Below are 15,389 nucleotides of genomic sequence, written 5' to 3'. Positions count from 1 at the left end.
TAGGTCCACGAATGGGTTTTTATTGGAATAAACTCTCAAGATTAAGGATAAATTTTTGTTATCCATACAAACAGGTAAAGAACAGTCCGTGTTTTTCAGGAGGGAAGCATAACTAAACCCATTGGGTAAGAGAGGCAGATTCAAAGATATAATTCAAGGAAAAACCATTGGGAAGAAGCCCTCCTCTAACACTAAGCAGCGCCACTAACCCATGGCATACTTCTGGGTCCAGCTTCTGGCGGTTGCCTCGTACTTGCTTCTGTCAGTCTTGTACATGTGCGCAATCTCTGGCACCAAAGGGTCATCAGGATTCGGGTCTGTCAGCAGCGAACAGATTGAAAGCAACACCTGTGAGACAAAGCATAAACATATGCTTAAATTTAACAAAGTATTGTAGTTAATCCAAACATAACTCAACTAGTTGAGTTGAGTACCTTCCACTAAAAGGTCACCTCTGTGTTGAACTTTTTATATATATATATATATATATATATATATCCTCACCTCATATTACAATGCATGTGTATTGTACGAATGAAAACAGATATTTCTAGCCATAGAAGTTTAAGTGGAGAAAACAAAGCCAAACAGCAGGAAATGCGAATTATAACATGTTTCAGTGCTAACCGAAATGGTAGTTGATAGCATCCACTTGATATCTTATGCATAATTTATATGTAATTCAAACCAAGAGGTATTACGGAAGAATCAGCATCCTAATCAATACAGCGTGTTTGATTCATTTCTCGAGTTATATCATTGTGAGAAATGAAACTATTCCCACCATTCTTGAGAAATATAATCAATAAGACTCCAAATGGGTATATATTAATAAAAGTTAATATCCTTGTATTTATGTTACTTCCATCTCGGGATAATCCCCATCGTTCCAGAAAAAAGATTCCGAAAGTTTTGTTCAGCAGTAACAGGGCCATATATCCTAGCTACCCATCTAATGACAGGTGGGATGAGACAGCAAGTAGAACATCAGAAATACACAATTCAGGTCAACTTCCATTAGATAATAATGCATAAATAATCATTGAAATCAGTATTTTTCTCAGTACTCATAAATCCCGGTTATGCAAAGAGTGACAACCTTAGAAATGGTTAATGCAGGACTCCACTGTTCCTTAAGTATGTCCAGGCATATGCTACCGTTGCTGTTGATATTGGGATGGAAGACCTTTGTTCTGAATGCAACCTGTATGCGTTAATGACCTCAACTTTAGCCACCAATTATATATTATTATAAATTGAACGAATAATTTTACTGGATAGAATGACGTAATATAGTTGGCCTAAACCTTCATTGGCAAGTACACAAGTTCTAGACCTGGTTAACATAACACAAAATTATGTGCGAGTGAGATCTGTATAATACATGACCAAGATCGCTATCAAACTATTAAGTAAACTAAAGTAGTTCCAGAAACTGCAAACTCGTTTGAATATTGAAGATTTTGGCATTAATGGAAAGATACCAAGACCGCTATCAAAATAACAAGGATTTTGGCATTAATGGAAAGCTCGGTTTTTTATTCCAAAGTGAAGACTTGGAAGAGGAAAACTTGGCAATTCCTCCTGCAAAAGAGGCTGCTAGTTTTGGGGATAATGCACAGGAAAGCTTGAGGCAAGCATGGATTTTTCTCCCCTTCTGAATTTGGAGTTATGTTTCAACAAAGGATTCTTCATGGGTTGGTCTTGTAGATTATTTAAAGAAACCAGAGGTTAGTTTATCACCAATTCCAAGTGAAAAGAAGAAGAAGAAAGCCTCTTTGATTCTTCTTCGCAGGTTGGTCTTTTAGATTATTTGAAGAAATTAAAGGTTATTTTATCACCAATTTCAAATGAAACGAAGACGAGAGCCAAATGGAGATAGGATTCAAAAGTATGCAGTAAACATGTAAGTTGGCCCTATATATATATATGTAAAAGAAGCTAAAGGGTGCACAGAAGTTCGGGCCAACTTTCGGTTCAAAGAAATCTGTTAGATTTCAAACACATTTATAGTATCGCTTCACTTATTGTCCAATAGAAGTGTTTTTTTGTAATTCCTTTGGCATCTTGCCCTTTTGTAATTTCATTATTCAATGAAATGAAGGAACCTATTTTTCAAATAAATGAAAAACAATAAATAAATAATAAAAAAGAAGTTTAAGTTTCTCAGACGGAAGCTCTTAAAATTCTCTTTGTTCTGGTCGCAAAGAGGATTCAAAATTTTTTTAGGAGATTTCTTTATGAGGCATGTAAGGAAAATATTTTAGCAACCTCCTTTTGTTGGGCGGTTAAGTTTTGAAATTTCTCTAAACGGGATTTAATATAAAGCTCGTTTCATTTCCTTGTAATTTTCAGTTGTCTAGGAGACCTTTGTATTCTTCAAAAAGAGTTTTGTACCTCGTAACTTTTCGTTATCTCAATGAAAAGTTAGTTTTGTGTCAAAAAAGAAAAAAAGAAAAAAAAAAAAAGAAAGATACTGAGGCATAAAGAAGTGAAAGAGAAAAGATGTAGTGTAAATGAAGCAGATCACTTCTACGTACCTTGGGTGGTTTAAATGGATAATCTGGAGGGAAATGAATGTTGACAAGAAATACTCCTCCTGCATATGGACTGTCAGGAGGGCCCATAATTGTTGCTTGCCAATGGAACATGTCTTCAGCTACTGGGCCTAAAGATTTTCATTGAATAGACCATTAAAATTAAGTGAACATGATAATTCTACAACCATTATTTATGTCACACGAGGTACAATAAAAATATGATCTAACAGGGAAAAAGTCACAATATAAAATTCATAAATGAAAAAAGACGGAAAAATATAAAATTTACGAGCAGTTCCACTTACAAGTAATATCATCGTGAGAAGACTTGCACTAAAAAATTTATCAGTAAGACTAAAAGTGGTTCTTATTCCACCAGTAGTAAATTTTGAAGGCTGATTACAAGTTTGACATCCAAATTTTCAGTTCTCACACGAAGAATTATAATTAAATTCAAAATTATGATACAAAAAGGTTGGATGCAAAATCCTTAATGAGCAAGCTTAACTACTGAGATATTTTTATTGTAGATGTATCAGGACTTCGAAGTTATAAACTTATAAGGTCATCAAGGTCATAAAATAAAATTATGATACACAAAATATAGATGCAGAATCCATGATGAGCAAATTAACTACTAAGATATTCTGATTGCGGATCTATTCACTTGGAGATTATAAACATAGAAGGTCAACTTCAAGGCTCAATAAGCAATCGATAACATAACTCTCTGATTAGCTTGAATATTTTCAGGGGCGGTAACTTTCAGTTTCCCCTTTGAATATGTCAATATCCAAAACTTCCACACTTATTATAAATCTTCAGTTTTAGTCTTTGTACGTTACATATACAAATATATTTTGGTCCTTGAATTCAATTTTTATATCTATTATTTAACAAACACCTAATACAGACATGTGTTTTTGTGGATATTTACACATAACAGAACTTGGAGCTAGAAATAGAGGATCAAGTGTTAGATTTCAAAAAGATTTATGATAAAGAATTAATGAAAAAATAAGTGAAGAGTTGAATGATATAAACAGATGACTTAAACGTTTAGGGACAAGAACAAAGTAAGAATAAGTATAAATTCTGCTTTTGAATTCTATTTGACGCGTTCATATCAGTTAGAGAGAAGTTATGCATTAGTCGCAGCAGTTGGAGAGTTATTTTGTCTACAAATACTCTTGTGCAGATGCGATTATACTTGGCAATGAAATACAGAAGGATTCCTCTCTCATTCTTTCTTTCTTCTGTCTGTCAGCATTATTCTTGAACTTTATGATTAGGAATCGAAGGAGGCTTAATGTTTTAAACACATACAGGGAAACTGGTAACAAGTTCACCAACAATATGCAAACAAAAACGCGCCAAACTGACAAATTAATGCTCAGCACACAGTCGCAAACATGCACAAGGATCATAAGCTAGAACAAATTGGAATGTTACTATGATCCTGTAACAGATACGGCAGTTTAAGAACAACAACAGTCAGAATCAAAGATCAGAACTCTCAATTGCCATCTTCTAAAGTCCTAACATGTCGAAAACCTAAAAACGTGCAATAACATGATCTATCCTCGCTCACTCATGCTAAAAACCAAAAAACAACAACAAAAAAGAATAACATAAACATCAAACAGAGCTCCATCCAGTTTTGCACGAAAAAAAACAAAACAAATCAAACAAGTAGATTTTCAATTTTTCCAAGCCTCCAGGTAAATCAGGCAGGAAACAGGTGATGAGAAAGACGATGAAAAATGTTAGAAAGAAGAAGATACCTGCACTGCAAGACGTAGGAGGATCCTTCTGGAGATCCTTGAGCTCTTTCAAGATCCGCTTCGAAGCCATCGCCAAATTCCAAAAGAGTGGAACCTCTACAGATCGTTTCGAGTAGAGAATCAGAGAGAAAGAACAAGGAAGGAAGAAATGAATACACCAAAAGAAACAAAGAAAGGAAAAAGAAAACAGAAGCTGAGAAGAGAAGAAAGGAATAGAAAGCTCACCTTGAGATCCTCCTGCGTGTTTGTTGTTTTGCCTGAGAGAAGAGAGGATTTACAATTATTTACAAATCCACTTTATATATTCCAAAAAAATATAAAAATAAATTAAATACAGAGAAAGGGAGGGAGTGGGGGCTGTGTACTTATACTCCGTAGACTCGTTTAGCTCATTGGTCTTTTCATGTGGACCCCACCATGAATATTCATACCAATTATTTACATTTTTAATTGCCTAATCTTATTGCCTACTCTATTTGTTTCCCTAGAACCCTAATCCTTTACATTATTTTTACTTTAACCACTATTATTTTTTTCTTTTTTTAATTACGTCTAAATACTACTTTTTACATATATTTTAAAATATTAAACTAAATTTTAAAAAACTTATTATTATTTTTTAAGTTTAGTTTATAATTTAAATATTTTATTTAAAAAATATGAAATCTAAGTAGAAAAATTAATCATATAACGACATAATTTTTTTAAAAAGAATTAAATGATTATAAAATAAAACTTTGGTCTTTCAATTCAGTTTTTAAAATACTAAATTAGAAGGTTTAAAATAATAAATATTAAATTTGAAGGAAAAAACAATATTATGAACTAAATTCTAAAACATTCCTTTTTAGGATGAATACAACTCTCACACTGTTATGATATTGTCAACTTTGAGTATAACTCTCGTGGTTTTACTTTGAACTTCCCCAAAATGTCTCGTACTAATGTAGATAATATATTTTTTTATTATAAATCTATGATCATTCCCTGAATTAGCTGAGACTTTCTTCCAACATTAATTGCCTCTCTTTTCATTTTCAACTCCTTAATTATTTAACTTAAATGTTACTGACGGGAGTTATAGTTACAAATTTCCAAAAAAAAAATATAATATTTTTTTTCATAATGGTTATCCAAATAATTGTTGTATTATGACAATCCATATTAATAATCTTATTCTTAAAAAAAAAAAAAAAAAAAAAAAAAAAAAAAAAAAGTCTACTAAGCCAAAGAATTATTATTTAATTCTGTGATTATCTCTTATTCTTTGAACTTAAATTAATGGTTGACTCTTTTGAATTTTCTAAATTAGAATATTCTCTATTTTAAAAAAAGTGAATAAAAATGTTATTGCTCGAGTCAAAGATGCACTTTATTTTAAATTTAAAATAAAAAAAGATTCCAATCCCTTGTCTTTATCCCATATATTTTTATGTACCTAAAGAATTACTAAAAAATAATTTAAAAAAAAAACCTTTTTTATTTTTTTTTTTATTTTGAGAAGAACAAAACTTAAATTTTGCCATTTGTTGGCCTTTGAATTGCAGGTAAAAATAACATGCCGAGTATGAACTGAACTTGTTCATTTACTGTTGCAAAACTAGAATCTGAAAAAGAGATTCAAATCTAAAAAAGAAAAAAAAATAAAAAAACTTGTAAATACTAAATTCGATGTAAGAACCATAAGAACAAATTGGGTCCAAACTCACTGAGAGGCTAAATTTTCTGTCCCAACAGCTTGTGGCATTGAAGTTTCAGATTGATGCGTGGAAGAAGGTCGATTCTCGGCTTCCATTGGTCGAACGGTTTCGATCAACGTCACAATTTCTGCCATTTTAGGTCTCTGATCTGGTATCCTGGCCACACATGATAAGGCTATCTGCAACATCTCAACCATTTCTTCCTCTATGTTGGGATACCTCATTAGCTGTATATCAAATACTTCAGCTGTCCACTCCTCTCGGACAACTGAGTGAACCCATCTCACCAAGTGGACGATCTCTTCGCCACCGGTTGCGTGTATTGGAGACTTCCCGGTAAGAAGCTCGAGGAGTACCACGCCGAAGCTGAAAACATCTGAAGCCTGTGTTGCCTTGCGGGTGTCGGTCACTTCCGGGGCTCGGTAACCAGCAGCACGGGATATAGGTGGAGAGAGTGAGCTTGTTATCGTTGCTAGTCCAAGATCAGACACACATCCATATTGTTGAGAGTTTAGAAAGATGTTTGAGGATTTCACATTGCCATGGACTAGCTTCCCTCCATTTTCGGCATGGACTCGAGCAATCCCTCGTGCTGCACCAACTGCAATTCTCAATCTAGTGTCCCAATCTAATGGGGTCTTTTCCTCTCCGCGTTCACCTGGAAAAAAAGGCACATTTATGACTCGGAGAAGCAAGCATAAACATTTGGAATACTGAAAACTATCGAAGTCCACTGCTACCAAATATTCTCCTCTTCGAATTTTTCCTTTCGGGCTTCCCCTCAAGGTTTTTAACACGCGTCTAGGAGAGAGTAGTTTCCATACTCTTATAAGGAATGTTTCGTTTCCCTCCTAGACGCGTGTTAAAAATCTTGAGGGGAAGCCCCACCGAAAGGGAAAGCCCAAAGAGGACAATATCTGCTAGCGGTGGCCTTGGGTGGTTATAAATGATATCAAAGCCAGACACTAGGCATTGTGTCAGCAAGGACGTTGGCCCCCAAGGAGGGTGAATCGTGAAATCCTAGGTTGGAGAGGGGAACGAACCATTCTTTGTAAGGGTGTGGAAACTACTCCCTAGTAGACATGTTTTAAAAACCTTGCGGAAAAGCCCGAAAGGGAAAGCACAAAGAGGACAACATCTACGAACTTGGGCTGTTACAAATGGTATCAGAGTATAATCTCGACTTTATTTTCGGTCACGCAGCTGAGTGTAGTGTTAGGCTAAGCCATTCCCGTAAAGAATTCACAGCTTACAAGACAAACTCTGGCTTCTAACATAAAGTCCTTCCTAACAAACTCAAAATAAACTTCGCTCATGATAACAAGTTGATAAAATCATATTGATTCTGCTACTAATTCAACCAAAATAGAGTATGCAATGAAAATTTTAGTTATAACCTTCAGTAGAGTGGGAACATGGCAAGCATGAATAACGAAACTACGAGGTACATAGTTGAAATGGTAACGTACCGTGCAACATAGCCGAGACGCTACCCTGACCATAGAAATCATAAACCATCAGCTTCTCATCTTTGGAATAATAATAGGCCTTCAACTCAGCCACATTCTCGTGCCTGATACTGCCCACAATCTCCATTTGCTGCTCAAAATCACGTTTCCCAGCACTTACGTCCTTCAACCTCTTAACAACAACAGTGGTGGCGTCCTCCAGAATTGCTTTGTATGCAGTACCAAAAGTCCCCTTCCCCAACACCTCAGCAGAAGCCCTCAACAAATCCTCCAAGTCAAAAGCATAATGGCACCCCTCAAAGAACACCAATCTGTTGTTTGCATCTTGAGTCCTTGATATCACCTTCTCCGGCGACATTCCACCTTTCTGCAGATCCCCTGAATATGCTTCCCTCTTCCTTCTTGAGCAGCATACAAGTATCAGAAAGCCAAATGCTAAGAGCCCCAGAATAGCACCAGCTATTATAATTCCTAATAATGCTGCTTCTCCAAGCCCTCCAGCATTCTTGGGCTTTTCATTCCACAAAGGCAATGGTGGGGGCAGGGGAGGATTGTTTGGCGAAGAACTATCAAAGGATATGTCATTGCCTACAAATACAGACCTTGGAAATCTCTGTAATGATTTAGGCACACTCCCATTCAGTTTGTTGTTGGATAAATCCAGAATCTGCAATTTGGGCATTTGGAGGTCAGGGATTTCTCCTGAGAGAGAGTTATTTGCGAGACTCAAACCTGTGAGTGCTGGAAGATTAGAAAGCGAATGAGGAATGCGGCCATTGAAGCCATTGTTAGAGAGATTCACAGAGGTGAGATTCTTCCAAACAGAGAAATTGGAAGGCAATGGCCCGGAGAAGTTGTTGAACTGAAGATAAAGATAAGACAAGTTAATAAGATTTGAGAAATCAGATGGGAAATCCCCTGTTATACGGTTGGATCTTAGGCTCAAGATTTGTAGCGCCGAGAGCCGGCTGAGAGTGTTCGCCGGAATCGGGCCGTGGAAGCCAACTCCGGGCAATCGAACGGCTATAACACGAGAATCATCTTTACTGCAAGTTATACCAGTCCAGTAATGGCAAACCGGAGAAGCCGCATTCCAATTAAGAGAGCGAGAATGAGGAAGATTCTTCACAAAATCAAGCAAAGCTCGCTTATCTTCAACTGGGTCGCCATTGATCGGCGCAAAAACCAACCCCAGAACGAGAACGAAGCTGAAAATCCACAGAGCTTCCATCGGAGGTCTGTAGAGAACAGAACGAACGAACCCAGAAGTGTTTCCCTCCACGCGCGTCTATGGTTCAAACTGCAGCGAACCCAGAAGAGGGAAAACAGAGAAGAGAAATGGGTAAGATACACAAATTTGAAATCTATATAAAAAGGGAGAAAGGAATGTGAAGGAAAAGAGAAACGAAAAACCCAGATTCCAAAGACATTGTCGAGAAAAGTAGAAGGGTTTTGAATTCTTAGAACATAGTCAAAAAGGGGTTTATTATATTCCAGAAGTTAGCGAGGGTTCTTCACTCGAAACCAAGCTTCTTTTCGTTGTTTACTCAGTCACTCCATTAAGCATTCGCTTTGCTGTACAATCAAGAAACCCCAGAATTACAAGAAACGAGAAAGGCGAAAATAAAAAACAATTTGCCTCGAAAACGGAGCAAAAGCAGCAAATCAACGCTAATAATTAGCTCAAGATCTAAACTGAAACCCCCAGCTACCCCATCGCTCAAAAAAAAAAAAGCAAAAGCAGTTCACAAATCCGAACCAAAAATTCAAAATGCAGGTTGAAAAAAGAGAGCCCAAAAAGAAAAGAAGGTGCAATGATTTCTCTATAACTAATGGCACGATGTGAATCAAATTCAAACGAGATGAACACAGTAATGGGTGGCTAAAAAAGCATCGAAACGAAAGTGGAAGCAGTAAAGTTAAGATTGCAGAAATATTGCCAAAAGGGAAGAGGAAAAGCGCTTTCAAACCGCTGCCATTGAAGCTCGGAAGAAGAAGAAAACAGCAATGGCGCCTGTGTCTGTTACACGCAGAGGGAAAATGGGGATTTGAAGAGAAGAATAATTATATCGACGATTATTACAAAACGGTAAACTAATAATGGAGAAAGGGCAAACAAAAACCAGAGTGGATTGAATGATGATTATAAAGCATAGCATTTTTGGACGCCATAAATTTTCATAAATGGAGACGAAGAGAGTTTCACGAAATGTGGGGCCGATTATTAATTACTACAAATATTTGGGGTTTATTTTTATTTTCCTTTTTTTTAGTACCACAGCATAGTAGTTGGAGGTTTTTGCACCGACGAAATTATAATAAATAACATTATTACTTTTTAATGTCGTATTTATTTATGTTTTTTATTATTATTTATTAAAATCTCAATGAATTTCACAAATCATTATTCTTGTTGTTATATTCAACACGTGGCAATTATTCCCATGTTTTATATTTAGATAATTGTGTTAATTAATTGCATTAAATTTAAGGTTTTAAAATTGGTTAATACTATTTTCTTTACCTTTTTAATTAAGTATTAAAACAAATTAATATTGTTTGTTTATTAAAGAAGTAACCTTTTTTCTATAAAGAAAAATCAACAACAGAATTTATTACGTAATAATTTTGACAACTGTTCGGTAAAGATGGCGGTGGGGCCCACTTAGCAGCATCGTAACCATGCATCTTGGCGAACATATCCTTCCGCGGGCGGGAAATTAGCTGTGGGACTAAGATATGGATCAAATTTTACCGTTGTAAAATACCTGACCAAAGTTTAAAGTACATGAATGAATTGATATCACATTCGAAAGAGATTATACCAACAATGTGAATCTTGTATATTGAGTGACCTCCAATAAATTTTCTTAAGATGTATGAGATTAGAGAGAAGAACTTAAGAGTAAATTCACTTAGCGCTAATCAGGTATATAAAATTTAGGGTTGGTCGATAAATTTTGTCAAACTAAACTCATGTGCATCCCAACTTGGCTCTCTTAACCTAATTTCTCAAATAACATGGTTCTCTCGGGCATGTTCGTGAAAGAAACAACATTAACATTTTACTCGAGAGTGATTTTGGGGATTTTATGGAATTTGGGTGGTTTGTTTGAAACGGGAAAAGGCCAAGAAGTAGGGCAAAAGAGGAGGAGAAGAACAGATCACATGGAAATGCATATGTTCGAGATAAGAATGAAGCTAATCGAGTCGCATTGAGACATTGAATCACATAAAAGCAAAAGAGATTGTGTTGACATGTCTTTGGTGGTTGTTCTTTGTCCCATGGAACAGCTTGGTTAGCTTCTAATGCTTGTCTTCCAACATAACCCAACAAGACACAAAGTCAATATGTGGTGAAACTGCTTTTTTTCAAGTCTAGTCCACTCTGATTTCACCCACTCCTCATGCTTCTTGCAAATCCCTTTCTTGGACCATTCTTTATGGATTCCACATAAACCACTTAAATCTAATCACTCCCATTTTCTTCCTCTTCAATCATACGATAATGTTCCGATAATGTTCTGATCAATCTAATCATTCTTTATCCATTCATCTTATTTTCATTTAGTTTTTGTTTTGATTTGAGTTGGTTTACACAATTTTTGCGTCCCACAAAACACCTTAGCCCTTTTATCCCTACATACATTACCACGTGACACATATTATGTTGATGAACGGCTCATCTCGTCTTGACATTTTCAGTGAGTCCGAGAAAGTTCATAAAATATAACTTTTATCCAGGAGTGTGTAATTTTAGATTTTAATTATACGTGTGACATAATTTTCTCTTTAGTGGCACATCTGTTTCAAAATTTTATCTAAAAAAATAAAATTTATGTAGATTTATTACAATGTCTAGGAGTCATAAGATTAGTGGTTATGTTTATGAAAGGAGAATATAGTAATTTCGCCTTTTTCAATAGGATAAGACTAAATCTGTACAAGTTTAGTTAGAGATGAAATGGGCTTTTTTGCTTATAGGCCCAAATTTAGATGGAAGCTACCCGGTCCAAATAAACAGGCCCATGACAGCTATGTGGGCCTATTTATCCAAACCATAAAGACCCTATTTGGTTTGCTTATGAAATCATCGATTAAAATTATGTTGAAAAATAAAACTTTAAAATAAATATTTAAAAAATAATAATAAACAAAAAATAAAAATAAAAAAATACTCATAGAAATCTAATATTTACAAAAATAAATAATGAATTTTGCGAGAATAATTAATGAAATAGGTGGCGGGAATAACTTCATCGTCCCCGCCCCCGTAGAAAGCTCTAGATGTTAGACGTATATTTTTGCTCAATTTTATTTAATTTAAAAATATTTATCCTAACGAACAAAATAATAATAATAATAATAATAATAATAAAATCGGAAAACCAAACAGGACAGCATCTCCACTAATTACCCCCACATGCATGGCATGCAAAGCCTAATCAGCAAAATGAATTCATTAATCAAATTAATTAAGTCATAGATTGTGATTAGACGTGAATTAGAATCAAACAAATAAAGGGGGAATCAATGGACATAGGGTATAGTTTTTAAGTACAATTCTTATAATTATTATATTATATGAATTAAATTAACAAATCTCTACATACTTCTACAACTTAGGGTTTCCCAAATGAATAATATCTTTATTATTTTATGTTTCTCTTTTTCTCTAAGTGCTCTCTTAAACTATCATTAAACCCGATGCCTTAATCACTTTATTAATTAATATTTATGTTTTAAAAATACTTTATTTCTTTTATTTCCCAAAATATTTCAGCACGAGGAATTTAAGGGATGCTTCCTGCTAAATGCTGCTCGAATCTCATATTTCTACAATTTTATATTATCATAAAATTATTAAAAAAAAGCGTATAAATAAAGACAAAACATACTAAAATAATCTAGGAATTACCTAATTGACTATTATGACGAATTTAAAGACAAGTAGTGTAACACCTAAAGCTTCCTCGTAGCAAATATTGTCTGTTTTGATCCGTTACGCATCACTGTTAGTCTCACGATTTTAAAACGCGTCTACTATAATTAGTGTCTCGCATCGTCACTAACATTGATACTATTTGTAACAGCTCAAACTCATCGCTAAAAATATTGTTCGTTTTGACTCGTTACGTATCGTCATCAGTCTCATGATTTTAAAACGTGTATGGTAAGGAGAGGTTTTCATGCCCTTATAAGGAATGTTTCATTCCCCTCTCCAACTGATGTGAGATCTCGCAAGCAATTAACGAAGTCAGTCCGACAAGGTAAGAAATTTAAATATTACGTGGAAATTAATTAATTGTGCAATCATAAGTGGGCAATAATTTAAGGGCCAATTATATTTGACCAAGCCATTTAATTGGAGAATAAAGGTATCTTAATTATGGGCCCAAAAGCTTCAAGTATGTGCCCCGTTAACCAAATATATTAACGTAATTGTCAAATTTATGAGGTACAAGAAAATCCTCGGATCAACCTTATATTAATTAAGGTTTATGCTCCCAATGTACTATATATTATCCATAAAAATTCTAATTCTTTTGTCGGATTTGAATTGCATGGTTAGGGATGATCAAGAATCCATCTATTTTCTTCTTATACTCTATTTGTATTCAAATATAATGCCTCACGTTTAAAATTCGAAAACTTGGGTCTCGAACGTTCCAAATAGCATCCAAACAAAATCCTTCCACAATTACATTAAAAGTTCTTCACTCGTGACATCCGAGTTTAAGATGGGTACATATACAAATTAATGACTTTATTCGAATGAGAAAGATCTTAAGATTATGCACGACATGGTTACGAAAAATTAGTCGTTACTATTTATACTAACAAACGGCACGAAAAATAACCTTTTGGGTCATTCATGAAATAGGCCCTTTCATTTATTTCGTTTGAATTAAACATGTCAAACCTACTGTTAGTACATATTGTCTGCTTTGACCCGTTACGTATCACCATCAGTTAGGTATCGTACGGAGAGGTAGGGTGGAAAAATGAAGAGGGCATATGGTTTATGTTACCAATGAGATTGGGGATGATTACAGGAGAGGGAACATAAGAATCAGACAAGATGTGACAATCAAATTTGGTCTTTGATGAGCTGAATCACAACAGTGGCAATGCAAATCTTTGAAAGTCTCAATTGGAGATGCTAATTGGCCACTTTCCTAATCTTTGCATTATTTACACTAAACTCCAACCTAATCTAATCATTAATCAGCAAATTCACACTAATCTTTCTTCCTAATAGTTCATTTTTGGTCCAACAAACCCTAAAATTGAAACACAAATATAAAGGATTTTTATGATATGGATGGATCAAAGCTGGTAAATTAAGGGTAAAAACAATTGAATGAATGAAGATTGAAGAAGAAAAGATGAACAGGAAGGCAGGCAGGCTTTTGGGGGTGATATGACACTGTTTCAGGAAGTGAGTGACAATGTGATATCATTAAAGTTACATAGACCATCATGCATTCTCCCATTGGTTGCTTTGTGGCTCCCCCACTCCACCCTTCTATGTCTCCCCCCTTCACTTACCTCATTATTTTTCATTTGAATTCCATTCAATACAATACAATTCTCTTTTTCGATCCTTTCAATCAATATTGAGCGTTTTCTAAGCAACATACTAAAATGATTTCCGTTGATTTGAAATTACGTGGTCGTTTCGTAAGAAAAGTACAGAAATATCGAGTATGTTAGCTCAATTTGTTAATATAAATGATGAATAACACATGAAAATGTTTGATTCGGGAATCTCAGAAATCTTATCTATTCCCATAGCACAGGATTTTAATTATTGTGCCCAAACAAGTTCCCAAATTTCAATTTCCAACATTGTTTACATCCAATTAGGTTAAGTTTGTTTGAATCAAAATAGAATTAGAATCAAATGTCCTAAACCCTAAACAAAAACATGTAAAAAGGTTAAAAAAAAAAAACACAAATGAAAGACACAGCCACCCAGAATATTGGAATGAATCAGAACAAAGATTGAAAATTTTCGAAAACCCTTTTGAGAAAACACAAAATTAAAGAAACCCAAGTGAAAAAAACACACAAATTTTGGTTGTTGTTGATTGTCAAGAGGTATGAGGGAGCATGCTCCAAACAAGAGCCCTCAAAATGTTGCACTAAACAGACAGATCCATTCTAAGTCCGACACCAAATTCTTAACAAAAACATATCATCTTCTTGTTCATAGTCAAACAGCACTAACACTGCTGCGTGTTGCCTATGTAGTGGCTCGTGGGTGCGGCCTCTGTCCACCATTTGAATCACTTTTCTTGGCTATCTGTCTCTCATGAACAGAAATGGAAGCTAAATCAAAACCTTAATTGATGTAATATTAGCATAAAAACCTGTAAATCTCTTGAGTTGTTAAGTGTTTTGGTGGATGAAATTATATTTTAAGGAAGAAAGTGGGTAAATTTTGAATGAAGTGGGCGTGCTAGTAAAGCTGGTTAAAGAACACAAATCCGACGTCTAATTCTGGTGATGTTTGTTTTTTTCTTTGTTTTTGGAGATTCACTGCCCACTTTTGATTAGTCTTTTCACCTGCAGAAATGGAAAAGAAATTACTATTAGTTTATAATGTGAATTTGTACTTCCACCAACTTGGCTGCACAAAGCAAACAGTGTATTAGCCGTACTTAAATGTCTTTGGACTTGTAAATCTTCACATGCTTTTATACTCATGTGTTGCACTTATGCTATTAAATTAATACATTATTCTTTGATTACTTTCTATAAAGAGCTGCGATGGGATTAAAATATGGTGTTAAAGTTACGATTTAAGTGGTCCATTTCTCAGATATATGTCTCGAGTCATTACTACATGCATGACATTTAAAGAGACTAAAATGACTTTAACCCACGAAT

At 34.8% G+C, this 15,389-nt stretch overlaps 2 protein-coding genes across 4 annotated transcripts; both read right to left on the bottom strand.

The window, feature by feature from the left end:
* On the bottom strand, positions 1-4,671 carry LOC111795621 (ubiquitin-conjugating enzyme E2-17 kDa). Its single transcript, XM_023678154.2, has 5 exons — positions 4,550-4,671; positions 4,325-4,420; positions 2,541-2,668; positions 1,100-1,204; positions 1-348 (listed from the first exon to the last, which is right to left on the bottom strand). Exons 2-5 carry the CDS (start codon positions 4,392-4,394, stop codon positions 205-207), a joined length of 447 nt encoding a protein of 148 aa, XP_023533922.1. The 5' UTR covers positions 4,395-4,420; positions 4,550-4,671; the 3' UTR covers positions 1-204.
* A 1,219-nt stretch (positions 4,672-5,890) lies between these two features.
* On the bottom strand, positions 5,891-9,624 carry LOC111796105 (putative inactive receptor kinase At4g23740). 3 transcript variants are annotated; one of them, XM_087124345.1, is made up of 3 exons: positions 9,464-9,624; positions 7,494-9,068; positions 5,891-6,682 (listed from the first exon to the last, which is right to left on the bottom strand). In XM_087124345.1, the coding sequence occupies exons 2-3, from the start codon at positions 8,722-8,724 to the stop codon at positions 6,030-6,032; spliced, it is 1,884 nt and encodes a 627-aa protein (XP_086980471.1). In that variant the 5' UTR covers positions 8,725-9,068; positions 9,464-9,624; the 3' UTR covers positions 5,891-6,029. The 3 variants fall into 3 exon arrangements, with proteins under 3 accessions (XP_086980471.1, XP_086980470.1, XP_086980469.1); XM_087124344.1 differs by having other exon boundaries at positions 7,494-8,793; XM_087124343.1 differs by lacking the exon at positions 9,464-9,624 and having other exon boundaries at positions 7,494-9,427.
* Positions 9,625-15,389: the final 5,765 nt, after the last annotated feature.

The sequence above is a fragment of the Cucurbita pepo genome, chromosome 5, assembly GCF_057944985.1.
Source record: "Cucurbita pepo subsp. pepo isolate OVF chromosome 5, ASM5794498v1, whole genome shotgun sequence".
Lineage (NCBI taxonomy): Eukaryota > Viridiplantae > Streptophyta > Magnoliopsida > Cucurbitales > Cucurbitaceae > Cucurbita > Cucurbita pepo.
Note: the sequence above shows the minus strand (reverse complement) of the source record. Positions and strands in the feature narration are given on the sequence as shown.

Bases quoted from the DNA above. Each gene is read 5' to 3' on its own strand.
- LOC111796105 (XM_087124345.1), bottom strand. From the start codon at position 8,724: ATGGAAGCTCTGTGGATTTTCAGCTTCGTTCTCGTTCTGGGGTTGGTT. The intron at 6,683-7,493 runs GTACGTTACCAT...CTTTTTTTCCAG, and splicing joins CGTCTCGGCTATGTTGCACG to GTGAACGCGGAGAGGAAAAG.
- LOC111795621 (XM_023678154.2), bottom strand. From the start codon at position 4,394: ATGGCTTCGAAGCGGATCTTGAAAGAGCTCAAGGATCTCCAGAAGGAT. The intron at 2,669-4,324 runs GTATCTTCTTCT...GAAAATCTTTAG, and splicing joins TCCTACGTCTTGCAGTGCAG to GCCCAGTAGCTGAAGACATG. The intron at 349-1,099 runs GTTGTCACTCTT...TTTGTCTCACAG, and splicing joins CTGCATTAACCATTTCTAAG to GTGTTGCTTTCAATCTGTTC.